The sequence below is a fragment of the Thunnus thynnus genome, chromosome 24 (assembly GCF_963924715.1).
Source record: "Thunnus thynnus chromosome 24, fThuThy2.1, whole genome shotgun sequence".
Classification (NCBI taxonomy): Eukaryota; Metazoa; Chordata; class Actinopteri; order Scombriformes; family Scombridae; genus Thunnus; species Thunnus thynnus.
In genome coordinates, this window is record NC_089540.1 from 17,463,765 (window position 1) to 17,480,298 (window position 16,534).

Here is a 16,534-nt window from a genome sequence, read left to right on the forward strand (position 1 = left end):
CCTCTTTTGTGTTAATGTATTTTAGAAAACTACATTAAATAATCCCCAACACACACAGTCTGCAGTTTGTACGTTCATCCAGATACCAGTAGCCAGTTAATCCATTATAGGAGGATATGAGGGAGAAATTCATATATGCCTTTCTTTGTTTTATTTTACCATAATTTGAGTGACATTTTTGTAGATAAATTGATCAATTAAGAACATCCCAGAGTATGGAGTGAATCCCAGTATGATCCAGAACTACTAAGGCTAAATAGCCTTTTAATCCTGTTTTAAAAGCTGGATATTTCTTGTTAAAATTCTAAATATCAGTCAAAATATCATTATTTTTGATCTGTAAAGACGTGTATCGGCCTTGAGGGAGGCCCCATATCGGTCGAGCCTAATTTAAACCTGTATCCTCCAGACCACAACAGGTGTCCCCTCCTCCCCTCCCTTTAGGCTCCACCTGTCTTCCCTTTTCCGCGGCGGGCTGGCGACCCAGAAAGCAGCCGTCATTCATTAGTAATGGTATGCCGATCCGCCGGGGGGCCGGCCGGCGCAAACCCCCCTCCGTCACCAGATCGGCGGCAGCTGCTCGGCCCCCCGGTGCTATTTTCACCCTCAGGATAAAGTGATGTGCAACCTCCGCCCGCCCGCACGGCCCCAGCAGCTCCAGTCAGACCCGAACAGAGCCAGGATGAAGTCCACAGGCAGCGCGCAGCCCGACGGCTTCACCTCCGACCTGGACGACCTGGACAGCGGCAGCGGCAGCGACAGCTCCGATGGGAAGTCCACCGGCGGCTGCAGCCCGCGCAGAGAGCCGGGGGAGGAGGCAGCCGCCGGAGGTGGTTCCCGTGCCGGGGCGCCGAGACGGAGGAGAAGGCGGAGACGGAGCAGCGGCGGAGGTAGAGGAAGCGGTGGAGACGCTCATTTGCCCGGCGTCAGCAAACAGCGGCAGGCGGCCAACGCGCGGGAGCGGGACAGGACGCACAGCGTGAACACCGCCTTCACGGCGCTCCGCACTCTCATTCCCACCGAGCCCGCCGACAGGAAGCTCTCCAAGATAGAGACGCTGCGTCTGGCCTCCAGCTACATCTCCCACCTGGCCAACGTGCTGCTGCTGGGGGAGGACTGCCGGGACGGACAGCCATGCGTCCGCTACCAGAGCATCCTGCACGGCTCCGCTGCGCTCAGCGCGCCGTCCCTGCGGCCCATCTGCACTTTCTGCCTCAGCAACCAGAGGAAGCTGGTGAGTTTACACCTGTATCCTGGTTGAATAAAGGCAAAAAATGGGCCCAATCCTGTATTTCAAGATTTGCACAGGTTCTCACTTTTACACTTGTCTGGACAAAATATCTCTCCATCCGGTTAAACTGTTTGTTTTTTTTAAATAGAGCAGATAATGTCACTTCTGCAAACTGCATCATCTTTATAATATTTTTCAGCTGCTGACTTTGTTTAAAATGCATGTTGAGGTATGTTTTGAAGATGATTTGTGTAGGTCAAAGTGGCACCTGTTTCTCCAAAGTGATTGACACCACAAAAGGAAGCTGGAGCCTTCTAAGTCCTGAGTTTCAGACTAGATCTTCTGTGTGTGCGTGTGTGTGTGTGTAGCCTGTGTGACCCATTTCGTCTCCTAAAAGAAAAATAATCACCACTTAGTGTATAAATGTGGCATGAAGTCTTAAAAACAATATATATATATAATTTTGTTGTTAAAGGGCAGCAGGCAGCTTCAGTTTAAGTCTTAAGATACAGAATTTAACTCCAAAATGTAGTTTTGATCCATTGTGGAGTTAAATTCTGCATCTATAAAACATGTTATACTGTAGATAAGAAATTCTCTTCCAATTTGTACTCATAAGTTTTATATTTAAGATGATTTTTATCCTAAATACACGTGTGTAGTAGTGGATTAGAAGTGTTTACATTACTTGTGTCTGGCTGGACACCTTGCAGTTATAAATAGAGACTAGAATCTGGCACAAGATCAGCAACATTATGTCACTATTACCTTTAAAACGTATTTCACTTTTTGCTATCACAGTTACCTAAATTTAAGTTTTTTTTCTGGTGTCATGCACAAACGTATTATTCTCATAAAGTCTGCAAATATTAAGTAAAAAGATACAAATTAGGTCATTGGATGAAGTTTAATTTAGCATCTTTCTGACTGTAACAACTAAAAGTTAGTTGCAAATAACTAACCGATCAATAAAAGGATTATAGGAAGAAATATATTCATTTATATATACAAATATGAATATCAATGAAAACAAACTAATTAATAACTGTGATTTGGAGGCTGAAAAGGACACTGACTTGTTAAAAATAGACATTATCGTTATCAGGATTCATGTCATGGTGCTTTCACTGAACTGTGTTTGTGGTAAAAATGACCGTTTCTTTGCCTCCACAGCTCAGAGATGGAGGGAAGCACTCAGCTGCTGTGTGAAGCCAAGACGAGGAGTCCACTTTTATGTCGTTTACATGTAGACACGTGGTGTAAAAATCCCACTTTGTACATATATAAATAAATGTATTTATTTTTGGATTAGTTTTAGAAAAAAAAACAAAGAAAGAATCAACACTGAAAAGCACTTTCTGTCCACGTTCGTGTGCTTCTGAACCTCTGTGTTTTGGTTGAGCTGTAACCTGAGCCGATGTGTAAAGTTGCACCTGACGGGGGGCTATTTTGGTCCCACAAATAGTACAACTACCCCCCAACCCCCCACCCTATGTCTGACTCCTAAAAAAAAAAGCCTGGTCACCTTCAGTCACATGAAGCAAACTGAAGAGCAGCTACCGCAGCGGTTGCTGTCAGTTGAGTGGTGTTAACGCTGCCTTCAAGTGCTGTTGGAAATATCGCAAGCGCCATTAACTGATCAATTAACACCGGTGGAGACACATTTTCTCTCCGCCTGTTAAAACATCACATAACATCTCAGGAATCAGAAATGTTCCAGTTGTGTTTACAGCTTTATCGAGTTGATCACAAGCAAAATGTAGTTTGTATTGAAGCCTGACTGATACCAGTATTTATATGATGGTTTAAATGATCTGGCAACGATATCTTGGCAAACATATTAATGAAGATATGTAGTGAGCAGGACAATAGCGTCACTGCTACTTATTTAGTGTTTAAAGGGGACGTATCGAGCACATTTCCAGGTGTATATTTATTTATATTCTGGGGCTCTACTGGAATATCTTTGTGTGATTTACGGTTAAAAACTCCTTATTTTTTCTCATACTGGTCCTTTATGCAGCCCTTCAGTTCAGCCTCTGTCTGAAACAGGCCGTTTTAGCTCCTGTCTCTTTAAGACCTGCCTCCTAATGAGCCCACTCTGTTCTGATTGGCTTCTCTCAAAATATAAACTTCTCACATACATCCGTACATGTTTGAACCCGAATCTGATCTGAAATACGCAAGCGGACAATGCAAACAACTTTAGCAACAAAGACTACAAAGATGGTGGGCATGTGCGAACAATCTGACGTCATCACGAGGAGGAAGTAGAGGTAGAGCAGTTTGAAGCCCTGAACTTTGACTTACAGGGAGCGTTTTTGCATATGTTCACCTCAAGTTTTGGAACTTTGACCACGTTTGACATCTGACGTCATAATAAAAAAAAATTTCTAAAAAGTATGATACATCCCCTTTAATGATATACTTTACTTTAAGTTACTATTGGCAGATAATGTTCACCAATACTGGTCAAACAAATGTATCAACTGGGCTTTAGCTGGTATGATATTCTACATGACATGCATGTTATTATCGTACCTTATTATGATGCATTTTTTGCTACTACAAACCACTACAAATTTTCTGTTTGTTAAATAACTACAAAACTGTCACAAAACCTGGCAGGTTGATTTTTAGGTGAGTAGTTTTTTTTTATTTTTTATTTTATTTTAATGCCGTTGAAACCCAAAATGTCCTCCTCAAAAGAAACAAAACTCATGGTTGAGTTTCAAAGAGTTTACTTAACAGTAAATATAAGGAAATTTGGGTGTGACTTGAATATGTTTAATTAATTTTGGTTAATGTCAGGGAGATTTCTCTTAGTTTTATGAAAAAAAAATGAAATAATAGTAAATATTTGTCCTGGTTGAGTTCACACTAATCGTGATTTTCCATAAGTGACACTACACAAACATGTGGTTTTTGTGAGATCAGGCTCAGTTAAATCTGACAGCTTTAGTTTTGGTGGCTTGACGTCACTTTTCAGCCACTGTGAAAATAAATCACGACCTGCAAAGGGCACAGGAAGAAAAACTTTTACTTAATTAGTGTTTTAAATTTAAACATAATCTGCAAAAAAAAAGTACATAATTGTGTTTTTTTCTTGATATTTTTCCATCAGGTTTGGAGATAAATCTGATTAAGGTGATTAAATTTTGGAGGACCTGAGACTTTCCTCATTAGACAAACTAGATCTTTTTTTTTTTTAGTTTATGAGCTGCACTGACATGCTTTCTTCAGTCAGTTTAACGAATCATAAACGTGAAGCGCGATGAGGCTACCGCACTGCAATTCGAGAACTGTTGAGCGCGAAGGACGTCTTGATGGCTCCGTTGATGCAGTTCTGCCTGTTTCCAATTTGTTGTTTTTTGAGATTTTGGCCTGAAGTCAAGATAAATATATATATATACACTTGCAGTGTGGTGAAATGTTTACTTTTTGCATTGTTGCACAATCTCTGTATCACTTTAAAAACACAAAACTGTGACGTTTTGTGTGCACATGAATGTGGGATGCCCTTGCCTGCAAAGTGCATAATGTTAACTTGTGCACTAATTTGGAAAATTTATATATAGATATAATCCTTTTACGATCAACTGGATTATTTGATATGAATTATACAGCACATAAAACTGGGAACTGTTGCACACTACCTCAAACCTGTTTTAAATATAAAGGCCTACCTCTAAATCTAATGTGTAACATGACTGTATAATGTACTTGAATACCTGATAACTGTGTCCTTTGCACATCGCAAATACTGAGAAGCTGCTTGACGATAAATGTATTTTTGTACAATAAAAATGAGTATAATATCAGGGTGTCTTCTCATCATTCAGCGGGGATTGCAGTATTAAAGAAATCCACTTTTACTGCATGTCAGAGGTTGAAACATGTTTGTAATTTGTGTTTAAGTACAATTAAAGGGAGCATCGTTAACTACAGTCGCAATTTTCAGGATAATATGTTTCTTTTATTTTGGAAAGTAAGTGAACTAATGGAAGATATTGGAGCCAATTTCTGTTTGGTGAATCTTCAAATACCTGAAATGACTTTCCAGGTGTAGAAAACGTCGACAGGTCCTTGTTTGGTGAAAATTGTCCTGTCGTGTCTTTAAACGCTGGTAAAATTCTTGACACAACAGCAAATCTTCATCGCAGGGTTTTCCTCGGGAAAGAAAGAGTTAATCAAAGATGGTAAGTTTAGCTAGCAGCTCTGTGAGGTTGCATAGCAATGCTTTTAACTAAATGCTCACAGTGACAATGCTATGCTAACATTTACAAAGTAGCACCGAACAACAACTGATGGGAATGTCATGAGTATTTTATCTTAAACCAAATTGTGACCTCATGGTGGCGCTAGAAGAAAGGTCAGGGGATCACCAGGGTCATTAGGATGCATCCTTTGGGCGTCATAACTGTGTATAAAATTCATCCATCAATAAGTTATCAATATATTTCAGTCTGGACTGAAGCGTACCAACATTGCAGGGCCTAAAAATGATGAAAGCTACTCATGGTGAGTCAAAATTATGATACAGAATCAAAACTGTATCTCATAATTTTGACTTGACATGAATATTTATTAATCATACAAACCTTTTCCAGACTACAATGGGCCTCCATACAGTACATTTCTGATTTTTTTCCTGACACCTGAAGTTTATAAAACAACTTTTCACATCATTTGGATTATATACACACACAGATATAAGCTGATTGTTTCATTTTGATCTCAGGAGTTTAGACAGTTTTGTGCCACATAAAGCCAAAGTATTTTCCAAATGCCAAAATGCAACTTAATGGATTTTTGATCTTTAGTTTCAGACTTGTTTTCTGGCAAAAAGCATCAATCTTATAAAAAAGGTATAACTTTGATTTTGAGCAATAATCCTATAAAATGCTGAGGATGGTTTTAACATACATGTTCATATCTAACGAGTGCAGTTATTATGTAGATCTTTTAAAAAAAAAAAAAAAAAAAAAAAAATCTAATTTACAAAAACTACAAACAAAACTGAAAATAAAAAGCCGCAGAACACAGTAAGAACCATTTCAATAATCTTTATTTCATAAAAAAGTCAATCGGTTTATATCAGATTAAAGAAAGTAGAAACCAATAATAATCAGTTAGCTGGCGAGGCATCTTACAGGGGGGGGGCGTGTCTTCTGACGGACTGACCAGAGCGACCTCGACACGCAGTTACAGTTTTACCCAAAAGTCAAGAAAGAAGGCGAAGTTTGAGACCGAACAGGAGCCAAAACATGAGCTGGGCGAAATTAAAAATTAACGGGGAGGAAGAAAAAATAATAATAATAATAATAATAATAAACTTTGGCAAAATTGTCTTAACATTTTAGTCGGCTTCGTAGTCGCACGGCAAAAAAGCCAACTTGAATATTTACCAAATCTTGGTTCAGATTCATACAAGCAGCGGCCATCGAGATCACATGGAATGTTGTATCCAAATTACAGAAGGCATTACAACAATAATACCAAAAAAAAATTAAAATAAAAAGGGAAAAGAGGGGGAGTATTCATCATTTTCCGCTTCCACTGTGAGCCGCAACACATAAAGTTACGAGTAAGGACAGAGCCCTTCTTTTTTTTAAAAATCTTTTAAATAACGTTTAAATGTTTTGGAGTGGTGGTGGAAGGGTGTGTGTGTGTGTTTGGGAGTAAAACAGGAGGTAGAAGAGAAAGAAGGGGTGAAGACATTCTACTGCTCCTGCTGCTACTTGTAAAAAAAAGAAAAAGAAAAAAAAAAACAAAAACAAAAAACAAAAAAGGAAAAAGCTCATCTGGCGATGGAGGTTTTTAGTCCGCCTCCTCTTCGTCCGATTCAGACTCTGAGGAGAGAAGAGGAAAGAAATGTGTCAAGTCTCAACAGCTCGAACATTACTTCAAGGTAAAGTTTAATGGTTTATGTAGTAGTAGTGAAGTAGCCCTATTATTCATGGTTCAGAGTAGAGCTGCAGCCATTAGTCAGTCAATTATTTTGATAATCGAATAATCATTTTAAAGCAAAAATGCCAAATATTCCCTATGTTCTTTGGATTTTTTACTGTTGATCAGACAAAATAAGACATCTGAAGACGTCACAATGGGCACTGATAAATTATAAACAAGCATTTTTCACTATTTGACATTTTATAGACAACTAACGACTACTTTATCAGTTAATCTTGATTAATTGTTTTGCCTATAAAAACACCAGAAAAGAGTGAAAATGGCCGTAACAAGTCCAAGGTGAGGTCTTCCAATGTCATCTTTTGTCCGATCGACAGTCCAAAACTCAAAAGATCATCAGTTTACTCTCATGTATGACACAGAAAAGCATCAAAAGCTCACAGTTGAGAAGCTGCAACCAGCAAATATCTGTAATTTTTGCTCTAAAAACGGACTAAAATGGTTCTAGATAAAAATGATTCAAACTGATAAGATAGTACTAAGTTGCAGCCCAAGTTCAGAGAGATACTGAATGTCTCAATTGTCAAAATGTTGTTAGAGGCTTGTCAGAGGGGCTTCGAAGATGAATTATCAGCACCAAATAACTTGATGCTTCCTTCTCCGTGAACCTTAGAAGGAGAAGTTGTGCCAGAAATCTCTACGTGGTGGTTTAAACTTAGAAATGCTGATCTCAGGTAGATTATCTGCTGCAGGCTGTTAGAGGCTACAGATTGGAGGCAGTAGGCAACTGTAACTGCTTACAGCCCCGTTTGCACCAAAACTTCCTGGTGCTTTAAAACAAGAGGGACTGATCTCAGGAACTAAACTTGACCCTGTTGTGCAGTCCTGTCTGTGTTTCCACCGCATATGAGGAACCAGGTAGATCATGCAAATTTGACCCACATGAAACGTAGCATTCACATGGAGGACAAAATGCTGTTAATCATCTGTTGAGTGTTTGATGGTTGTTCATTTCTGCTTTTGAACAGAATCACCATGAAATCAGAAAGTAACATTTTCTCTTTCTCATTCAGCAGCTTTGTTTTCACTACCGCTGCTCCCTCTCTTCATTCACTCGCAAGCTTGCTCTCTCTTTCTCTCTCACTCTTTTAAAAGAGTTTTAACATTGACAGAAATGTCCTTCCCTCATCCTTAAATGGTCCTAAATCGATACTAGAGCACTTCCTTGTTTCATGAAGAAGTGGTACACAACTTGTAGCAGCAAATACAAAGTTGCTGTTTTTCTTGGTCTTTTATGATCATAAACTCAATATATTTGTGCTTTGGACACATTTTTAAATATTTTCTAACATTTTATAGAACAAACAATTTAAGAAATAAGCAGATTAATCGATAAGATAATAAGTTGCAGCCCTACATCTTATTTTGACTTATGTTTGACTGTATAGACCTCCTAAAGGAGTAATATATTATTCACTTGAAGTCTAATATCTGATTATCATCACATGTATGCTGGCTCGCTGGCATACCTGAAGGGAAGGGACCAATCATTATCATCATCAGTTCTATTTCTGCATTTCCTGCCAAGTCATAATATCTGTGAGAAAATGCCTGAGGGTGTGTGTGTGTGTGTGTTTTTTAAAAAAATTTTATTACCTTCCTCCGCATTCTTCAGCCACTCGACAAATTTTTTCATTTGCTCGAGGAAAACGCTCTTCCCCTTGGCGACGTGGGCTTCAGTGTACCACTTCAGTATGGCCTCTTCGCTCAGAACGTCCGCTGTGAGGAGGAAGGGGTAAACATTAAAACAGCTGTAGCTTCATTTTTAACAAAATGAGACAAACGTCAGTAGGAGTTTGGTGTCTCGATGTGGGTGGGACACCGACCTTTGTAGAGGAGCACCACGATCTTCTGAAAGGCCTTCATGAAGTGGATGTTGTCGTAGCAGTACTCCTGGATCTTCAGCAGCAGGCTGAGCTCAGACAGACCCTGGGAGGTGAAGGCTTTCAGCAGAGGGCTGTATTGCTGCGGGAACAAGAGACAGCATGAAGCAACTCTCATCTCTCGCCCTCTCGGGAGTTATAATGTACGTATAAAAGCTTGTCGGTGCATTAAAGCGTATTGATTGTATCTGTTCTTCAGTTTTATAGCAGCTGCAGCTTCATTTTTTGCCATTTTTGTTCCCATTTCAAGCCGAGTTTCACACATTACAAATCACATAAATGCTGCAAATTCCGCTCGAGCAGCGAGACAAGTTCACACAAGCCGTCGGCACTGAGCTCTACTGAGTGTGAACTGGACTACAACATTAATATGCAGACATCTTTTAAACATGAAGCGGAAAAAGGCTTCCCAAGCAGGTCGGTGCAAAGCAAGGAAGCCATTAGATGCAAAAGAGTGAGAGCTTAATATATTCAATATGTGCACTAATACAGGCACTAAATGGCATGAGGAACACAAGGTCTGAATCAGCAGCTTCTCGAGACTGCAAGCTCTTCCTTAATGATAATAAATACCAAAATGATCAACAGTGCAGTACAAGGTTCCCCATTTCTGTTTTGCAATATGTTTTTGTTAATACATAAGACCAATCCTACTGTCGACATGCTGATTATTGTGTAAAAAAAGAAGAAAATGAACTTCAAGCAGAACATTTAAAACCCTCTGCTGATAAAAACAAACTGCTCTGAACGTTTGAGGATTTAAATTCAGAACATTTCCAAACATGCCAGAACCTGCAAACACTCAGGCAAGGTTCAGAATATGTTGAATCAGCCTTTTTGGTAAACAAGCAATATTTCTCCATGTGTTTGTAACTTGACAGTGCATCAATATGAAAAAAAAACAACCCTAAAGCTAAAAACCCTTCAGAACATTTAAAAAAAGGTCTTGACATGAATTTTGACGCCTGGACACGCTGCATACCTTCAAGTGTTTGATGGCTTGTTCGGTCACCAGCTCTTCCTTCTTGTTCCACTCCACAGAGCTCATCACGCTGGTCCAGATGATGCCAATCATGGCCTGCTCAGATAAGTTGGCCTTCTTCATCTCCTCCTTGGTGAAGGCGATAATCTGAGCCGAGAGAGGGAGACAAACACCGCTGGGTTCAGTGTCACGGTCGCACGTCAAGAAACACGTTTGTAGACAAGCTCAACAGTTGATACCGGATCGCCACATTCCTGTTTCATCAGGAGCACCTCGCGGGATTTGGATTGAAATTGGAAGCCATTTAAAACCTGCCCAGCTCCCATTTTAGCAGCAACTTTCTGGCCGCTTTATACCTGCTTATAAAATGGTTACTGCCTGTATCAACATTGACATCCAGCTCATTTATATTCAACTTCATGACTCATTGTTGCCTTTGTTACTGTTCTCATCAGTAGTTGTTGCTTGAGCTGCTAGTGAGTCAGTCACAAACAAAAAAAAATTATGCAACATGGTAAAAGAGGGGAAGTTCCAGTAATGAGGATGAAAATATGTTTGCAAAGAGGAAGAAATGACATTTAAAACTTCACCTGCACCCACTAAAAGAACATCTCTAACAAGTTGCAACGATATTTTAAAGATGAGCTGCTTTACCGTTACTGCAATAATAAAGGTTTACTGTTAGGCGTTTGCTATGTTGTCAGCCTTCTGCAGGTTTATCTGTACACAATTCATGTCGGATTACCGAAAGGATGTAAACACAGAAGGTGATTTAAGCACATTTAACTTCTTATTGTCAGCAGCTTTGCTTTATGATCCTGGAGGAAACAGGAAACGGCCTCACCTCCTTTTGCGGGTCACCGCGGGACATCTGCTCCTGGAGCTCCTTCTGCAGCTCTTTGCGGGCGCCGATGGACTGCTGGTTGCGGGCGAAGTCGGACAGCTCCTTTAGCCCGGCGTCGGTGAAGTACTTAGAAAAATGCTCGCAGCTCCGTTTGTTGGCAGGAAAGAGTTCCTGTAGGTCAAAATACTTTCAGTTTAAACTCTGAAGGTGGTTTCAAATCTCCCCAGTTTCACATAGTTAATCAGATCAGACAGTTTTTTTTACCATCAGCCTGTTGTCCATGCCGACTTTGCGGAGACTGCCGGCAACAGAGTTGATGTCCCTCTCATTGATCCATGACTTGAACAGCTTGACAGCGAAGGCTGCAGATACTCCTGGACAGAGACGACAAGACAAGTTGAATTTAAAATGTCCAGAAATAACTAATTTGTGCCCTTGCAAATCTAGAACTGACATTTTGGAACGACCTACAGAGACACACGGAAAGGCTTTTCTATAATATTTGTCCTCACCCTCTTTGACGAGGTTCTCATTGAAGAGGCTGTTCAGGATGGAGGCTGATATGTTGCCATTGGCCAGCAGGATGCCGGTCAGCATGGCCAGTTTGTTGCGCTCAGACTCAGTGAACCCCTTTAGAAACAGCAGCAACTGCAGAGGACGGAGAGGGAAAAACAAATACAGGTTTGTTGTGTGTAAGAGTCACTGAGGTTGGTTATTCCCACAAGCTCGATTTGACCCAAATAAAACTTGTTTACAACCCTGCAGGTGCGGCTTCAAATTTAACTTTACAGTCCTGGAAGAGAGATTTGTCTTGCAGCTGTAAAACAATGTGCTTAATGACGCGGGTTATCAATGCTTTCCCACGATACTTGAGATAAACAAACAGTGACACACAAAACTGGTGATAAAGAAGAAACTTGCAACATCACATGGAAACTGATTATTCTGAGCCAATGTTCCTACAAGAGCTGAAACCCTGAAATTAAGAGTTTAACAGTTTTAAATGGTGAATCACCGGCTGTTTTTTTTTTTTATAATTGATTGATCCTAAATCACAAAAATGATTTGTTTCCAAAATAAATAAATAAATAACTGCTGGTTTTCTCTGTCGGACAAAATCTGCAATTAAAAACATGTCAACTTGGGGTCTGGGAAGTTGCAATGTGCATTTTTCCACATTTTCTGACCAATTAATTGATGCAGAATCAGCAGATTAACTCAATGATGGATATCATTGTTGCATGTCTCATTACAGCTATAAATTTACCATGTTTCCAGGTATAAACCAGACAGACAATCAACCGCTAGCAGTTAAAAAAAACAAGCTGAATTACTGTAAAGCCGTCAGCTCTAACAAAGCAGCGGTTTGTGCTTCAGTTCGGTTAAACTAACTGCACATTAAAATGACACACCTCATCTCAGACACACGTCGAACCAGAATGACGAGGTGTAACCTCGCTGTTTTAACAACGTAATGCTGGAAAACTCAAAACAACGTCTGAGATTTAAAAACTTGTGTTACATACAAAGAAAAAACACCCCCTCCTCACCTTCTTGATCTCCTCTTCGAAACCCTTCTCCAGGTACTTGTAACGCCTGATCAGCTTGTTAAAAACCTGATGTTTAGGGAGGAAAGAAACATTCTTAACTTAAAAGACATGACAAGAAATGTCCTTTCACGGTTTGCTTGTTTCATATCAGAAGAAGAAAGAATGCAAAATCAGATGTGGATCGATGATAGCTGATATTTAATGCTTATAAACAGTAGATGGCTATGATTTCTACCTGAGCATATGCTTGCATTGTCTCCAGGTCTTCTTGTGCCGTGAAGAGGCAGAACTCAGTACGGGTCATGTCGTCAGACAGAGTCCCGCCTGGGGCTGTAGGAGAGAAAATAAAAACATAAAAATCAAACTGTATGCTTTTATTATGACTTTTTACTGATTATATTCCTGTCTACATCACTTTATATGTGAGTAATAGTAATCTACTGCACTTTAAATTTCTGTGCTCTCCTAGAAACTCATTTAGGTTTTGAAATGTATCCGTTATTTAAGATATTTTTTTAAGCCTTTCCAAGAGTTTCAGACATCAACTTGCTTCTTTTTTTACACTCACCCAGCATGCCGCCGGCCACCAGGATGTCAAAGAGTGTCTCTGCATACCGGCGGTAGTCAAGCTTGGCGCCAGAGGCATCAAGGAACTTTGCGACCGCTTCCAAGTCAGTGCCAGTTTGATTCAAGCCTTGTACGATACTTTCTTGAAACTGAGTAGGGTCAAACCTCTCCTTTTCATCTGTGGGAAAGAGATGCGCATGTCACATTCAGAAAAAGAAAACCCTCCCAGGAATAAAACATGATTTGTGCATCAGAGACAAACATGTACAGCTGCAGTGATGAACACCAACCTCTTTTCCTCGTTTTGAAACGCTGGCCGGTTAGCGTTGGCTTTTGCTGCTTTTGATTATTCATAAAAGACACCCTGAAACAGATAAAAAACACAGAGTTAATGTTTACTGACGTTTGTGCACAATACACGTTAAAACACGAGCGAGCAGTACTCCGTGTTCCCTTCAATTATGTTTTGTATTGCCAGCGTTTGGGTGTAACTTGGTTTAGTTCCATGTCAAACCTTTGTTGGCTTTAGAGTTCAACAGTAAAATTCTTACAATTAAGTTTACAGCCTGCAGCTAAATATGTACCTTTGATACAGTCGACAATATTCCTTATTATCAACAAATCCCATGAAAAGATAAAAAACTAACAAGGAACTGATATATCTTATTCCTCTGTGCTATGAAGCTCCATTGTTGTCCAAAAACGATTAAAAACACGTCAGTAACTGCCACTGTTGCACTGAGTAACATGTCCCTCCATGTTTTTTTGGACTTAGTCCCTCTTACACCTCCCTGCTTCCAGAAATACGCACTAGATCACCAAATGTGGATTCATCCTCAGATGATCTGAAAACAGTCCAAGAAATTCACTATTTATTTATTATTTATTTAATAGAATTTGCAAAAAACTATAATGTTCAGCTATTTAGGAAGTTGCTGTACCGTTTACTAAACTGTATTTTTGAGAGATAAGGTAGGAAAATTGTCAAGTATTGGAAGATTTACTACCTTCAGCTGCTACAATCAGTCAATTAATCTGCAACTATTTACTCGATTAATCATTTTGAGTTATTCTTGAAGACAAAATGTCCAAATTCTCTGATTTAAGCTTCTTAAATATGAATATTTTAATGTTTATTTAGTCTTCTATGACAGTAAATTAAATTTCTTTGAGTTATGGACAAAAGAAGGACGTCACCTTGGGCTTATAGACCAAACTACTTATCAATTAATGGAGAAAATAAGTGAGAGATTGATTGATAATGAGCATCATCATTAGTTGCAGCCCTGATAACTAACATATTGTTGGGTTTCTGTGTTTTCATGAAATCTGTTGGAGATTAGAGACATTTTACTATACCTGCCTGTTCTTAGCACAACTATATAAAGTTTTTTTTTTCTTCTCACTACGCAGGACTTCATGTGCTGTTAATTAACTTCTCTGCAACAGTGCAGAATTACTTTAATATAAAAATAAATCAATTTAAACCGTAGCTTTGATATTAAAACCTTCACAGTCATTTCAACATCTGATTCAACTCCCATCAGTGAGACACACGACAGAAAAGGTATTTTTAATAATTAATCAAACAGAAACAAAAGGAAACACAAAACAGACAAAAGACAATACGAGGAGGTACAATGCAGCTGGGTGGTGCAATCTGCCAGGTGTTGTATTAATTAAACTTCTCAGATAAATTAAGTTTAACCTAGCAGCAGAACATATCGTTTGAGATATTTAAAAGTCCTGTAGATAGGTGCAGAACCGGATATAATGATTCATTTTCCAAACTTCAGCTGGCTGATTGTAGGTTAGCACTGGTTAACTCGGGGCCTCACCATGCGCTGGTTAGCCGGGCCCGCTAGCTGGCTAACCATGTTTGATAAAATATACGCTTAAAAAACTAACACAACGCGCAAATATGCCATTAAACAGAACCTGTTGTCGAGATGTCATCATACAAATATTAAAAGTATACAAAGAATGCGTGAAAGTCGTTGGAAAAGTGTAGTTAGGAAAGCTAAAATTGGCCCTCAAGCGGCGCCCATGATGGCAGAATTCCCGGTTTAAAGACGATATTTTACACACTTTAATCCGACACTAGAGCGTCTTTAAGTGAAGCTTTATGTGTGAAGCGATGCGGAGATTGTGAAAATGTAAATACTCACCGAAATTAATGCAGATAAAAAACGGTTGATAACCAGGGGAATGAAACCAAGTGTCGAGTCTATCTGCGGCCCAAACAAAAAGACCTTCCCGTCAGGACTTCCGCAGGCTCCGCCCGCTGCGCATGCGCGATTTAAAGGGGCTTCCCGTTCATTAAAAAAAAAAAAAAAGAAAAAAAGACGGTACACTGATTTATAGATAAAGTTATGTGTATTTTATATTAATATAGTTATAAATACAATATATGTATTTACAAGTATGATTTAGTTATTTCTGTTCAACAAAAAAATTACATTTTTATATATATTTTTTAATGTATGGATTTACAGTATTTTACAACTACATCCATATCTGTGTAATATATATATAAATAGTTAATTTAATTATTTATTACATAATTTCATATTCAATAAATTCAGTATGATTCAGTAATTTTTAATACAAACTTGATCGATTAAAAGGATGTTTTTTGTTTTTTTTAGACATTTCTATTTTTTTTTTTTAAAATGTATTTACCAGTTCCAATTTTCAGCCTACAGCCTTTAAAGGGTAGGTTCACAGTTTTTTAAGTCTGTCTCAAAACAACAGTCAGGGACCCAGATGAACAGTGAAACCTGTTTTTCTTGCTGTAATCATTCCTCCTGTTCATACTGACCGTTAGAAGATCCCTTCATAATGCACTTACAATGTAAGTGATGGAGGCAGCAATCACACAATAAAGAGCGAAGATAACTGAGGTGTGATTGCTTGCAAAATATAATCATTGTATTTTCAATCAATCAATAAAATGATTATATTTTGCGATGCAAATGCTTAGAGATGAAACAACTGATTAGCTGATGGAAAGAAAATCTGCAACATTAAGTGATGCTCCAAACTCAAACTATTCTCTGGTCTCCGATGTGAGGATTTGCTTCTTTTCTCTGTTTGATATGATTGTAAACTTTGTGACTGTTTGTTGGACATAACAAGATATTTGAAGATGTCACCTTTGGTACTGGGAAACTGTGATGGACGAATCTGTGGGTCGCACAGATTTGGCAGGTCGGGCAGTTGCCAGATGAGTGTGCCATCACATCAAATGTCTCAAAGGACATTTAACTGAAACAGAAAGGGCTTAGAAAAAAGAGATCATAAGAATAAAGAAAGATGTCATGAGAGCAGACAGGATGTACGTACCTGCAGTTGTGCTGTCGGGCCATAAAAACTGTCTGGAACTGATTGATTTATCAGCCTAAAGGAAAACATGTGACATGAAGCTTCAGTACTTACAGACCTGACAACACAAAGTTTCATACTGACCTGCTTGTCAGCTGGTGACAGTTTACTCTCCTCAAC

The 16,534-nt window shown here is 39.1% G+C and overlaps 2 protein-coding genes across 2 annotated transcripts; one reads left to right on the top strand and one right to left on the bottom strand.

The window, feature by feature from the left end:
- Positions 1 to 461: 461 nt before the first annotated feature.
- Positions 462 to 5,049, top strand: si:ch211-246m6.4 (basic helix-loop-helix transcription factor scleraxis). The gene is made up of 2 exons (XM_067583248.1): positions 462 to 1,234; positions 2,405 to 5,049. Exons 1-2 carry the CDS (start codon positions 620 to 622, stop codon positions 2,438 to 2,440), a joined length of 651 nt encoding a protein of 216 aa, XP_067439349.1. The 5' UTR covers positions 462 to 619; the 3' UTR covers positions 2,441 to 5,049.
- Positions 5,050 to 6,281: 1,232 nt separating this feature from the next.
- Positions 6,282 to 15,353, bottom strand: bzw1a (basic leucine zipper and W2 domains 1a). The gene is made up of 12 exons (XM_067583247.1): positions 15,199 to 15,353; positions 13,321 to 13,394; positions 13,032 to 13,208; positions 12,699 to 12,793; positions 12,464 to 12,529; positions 11,426 to 11,561; positions 11,178 to 11,287; positions 10,914 to 11,084; positions 10,070 to 10,216; positions 9,031 to 9,169; positions 8,801 to 8,923; positions 6,282 to 7,083 (listed from the first exon to the last, which is right to left on the bottom strand). The coding sequence occupies exons 2-12, from the start codon at positions 13,382 to 13,384 to the stop codon at positions 7,052 to 7,054; spliced, it is 1,260 nt and encodes a 419-aa protein (XP_067439348.1). The 5' UTR covers positions 13,385 to 13,394; positions 15,199 to 15,353; the 3' UTR covers positions 6,282 to 7,051.
- Positions 15,354 to 16,534: the final 1,181 nt, after the last annotated feature.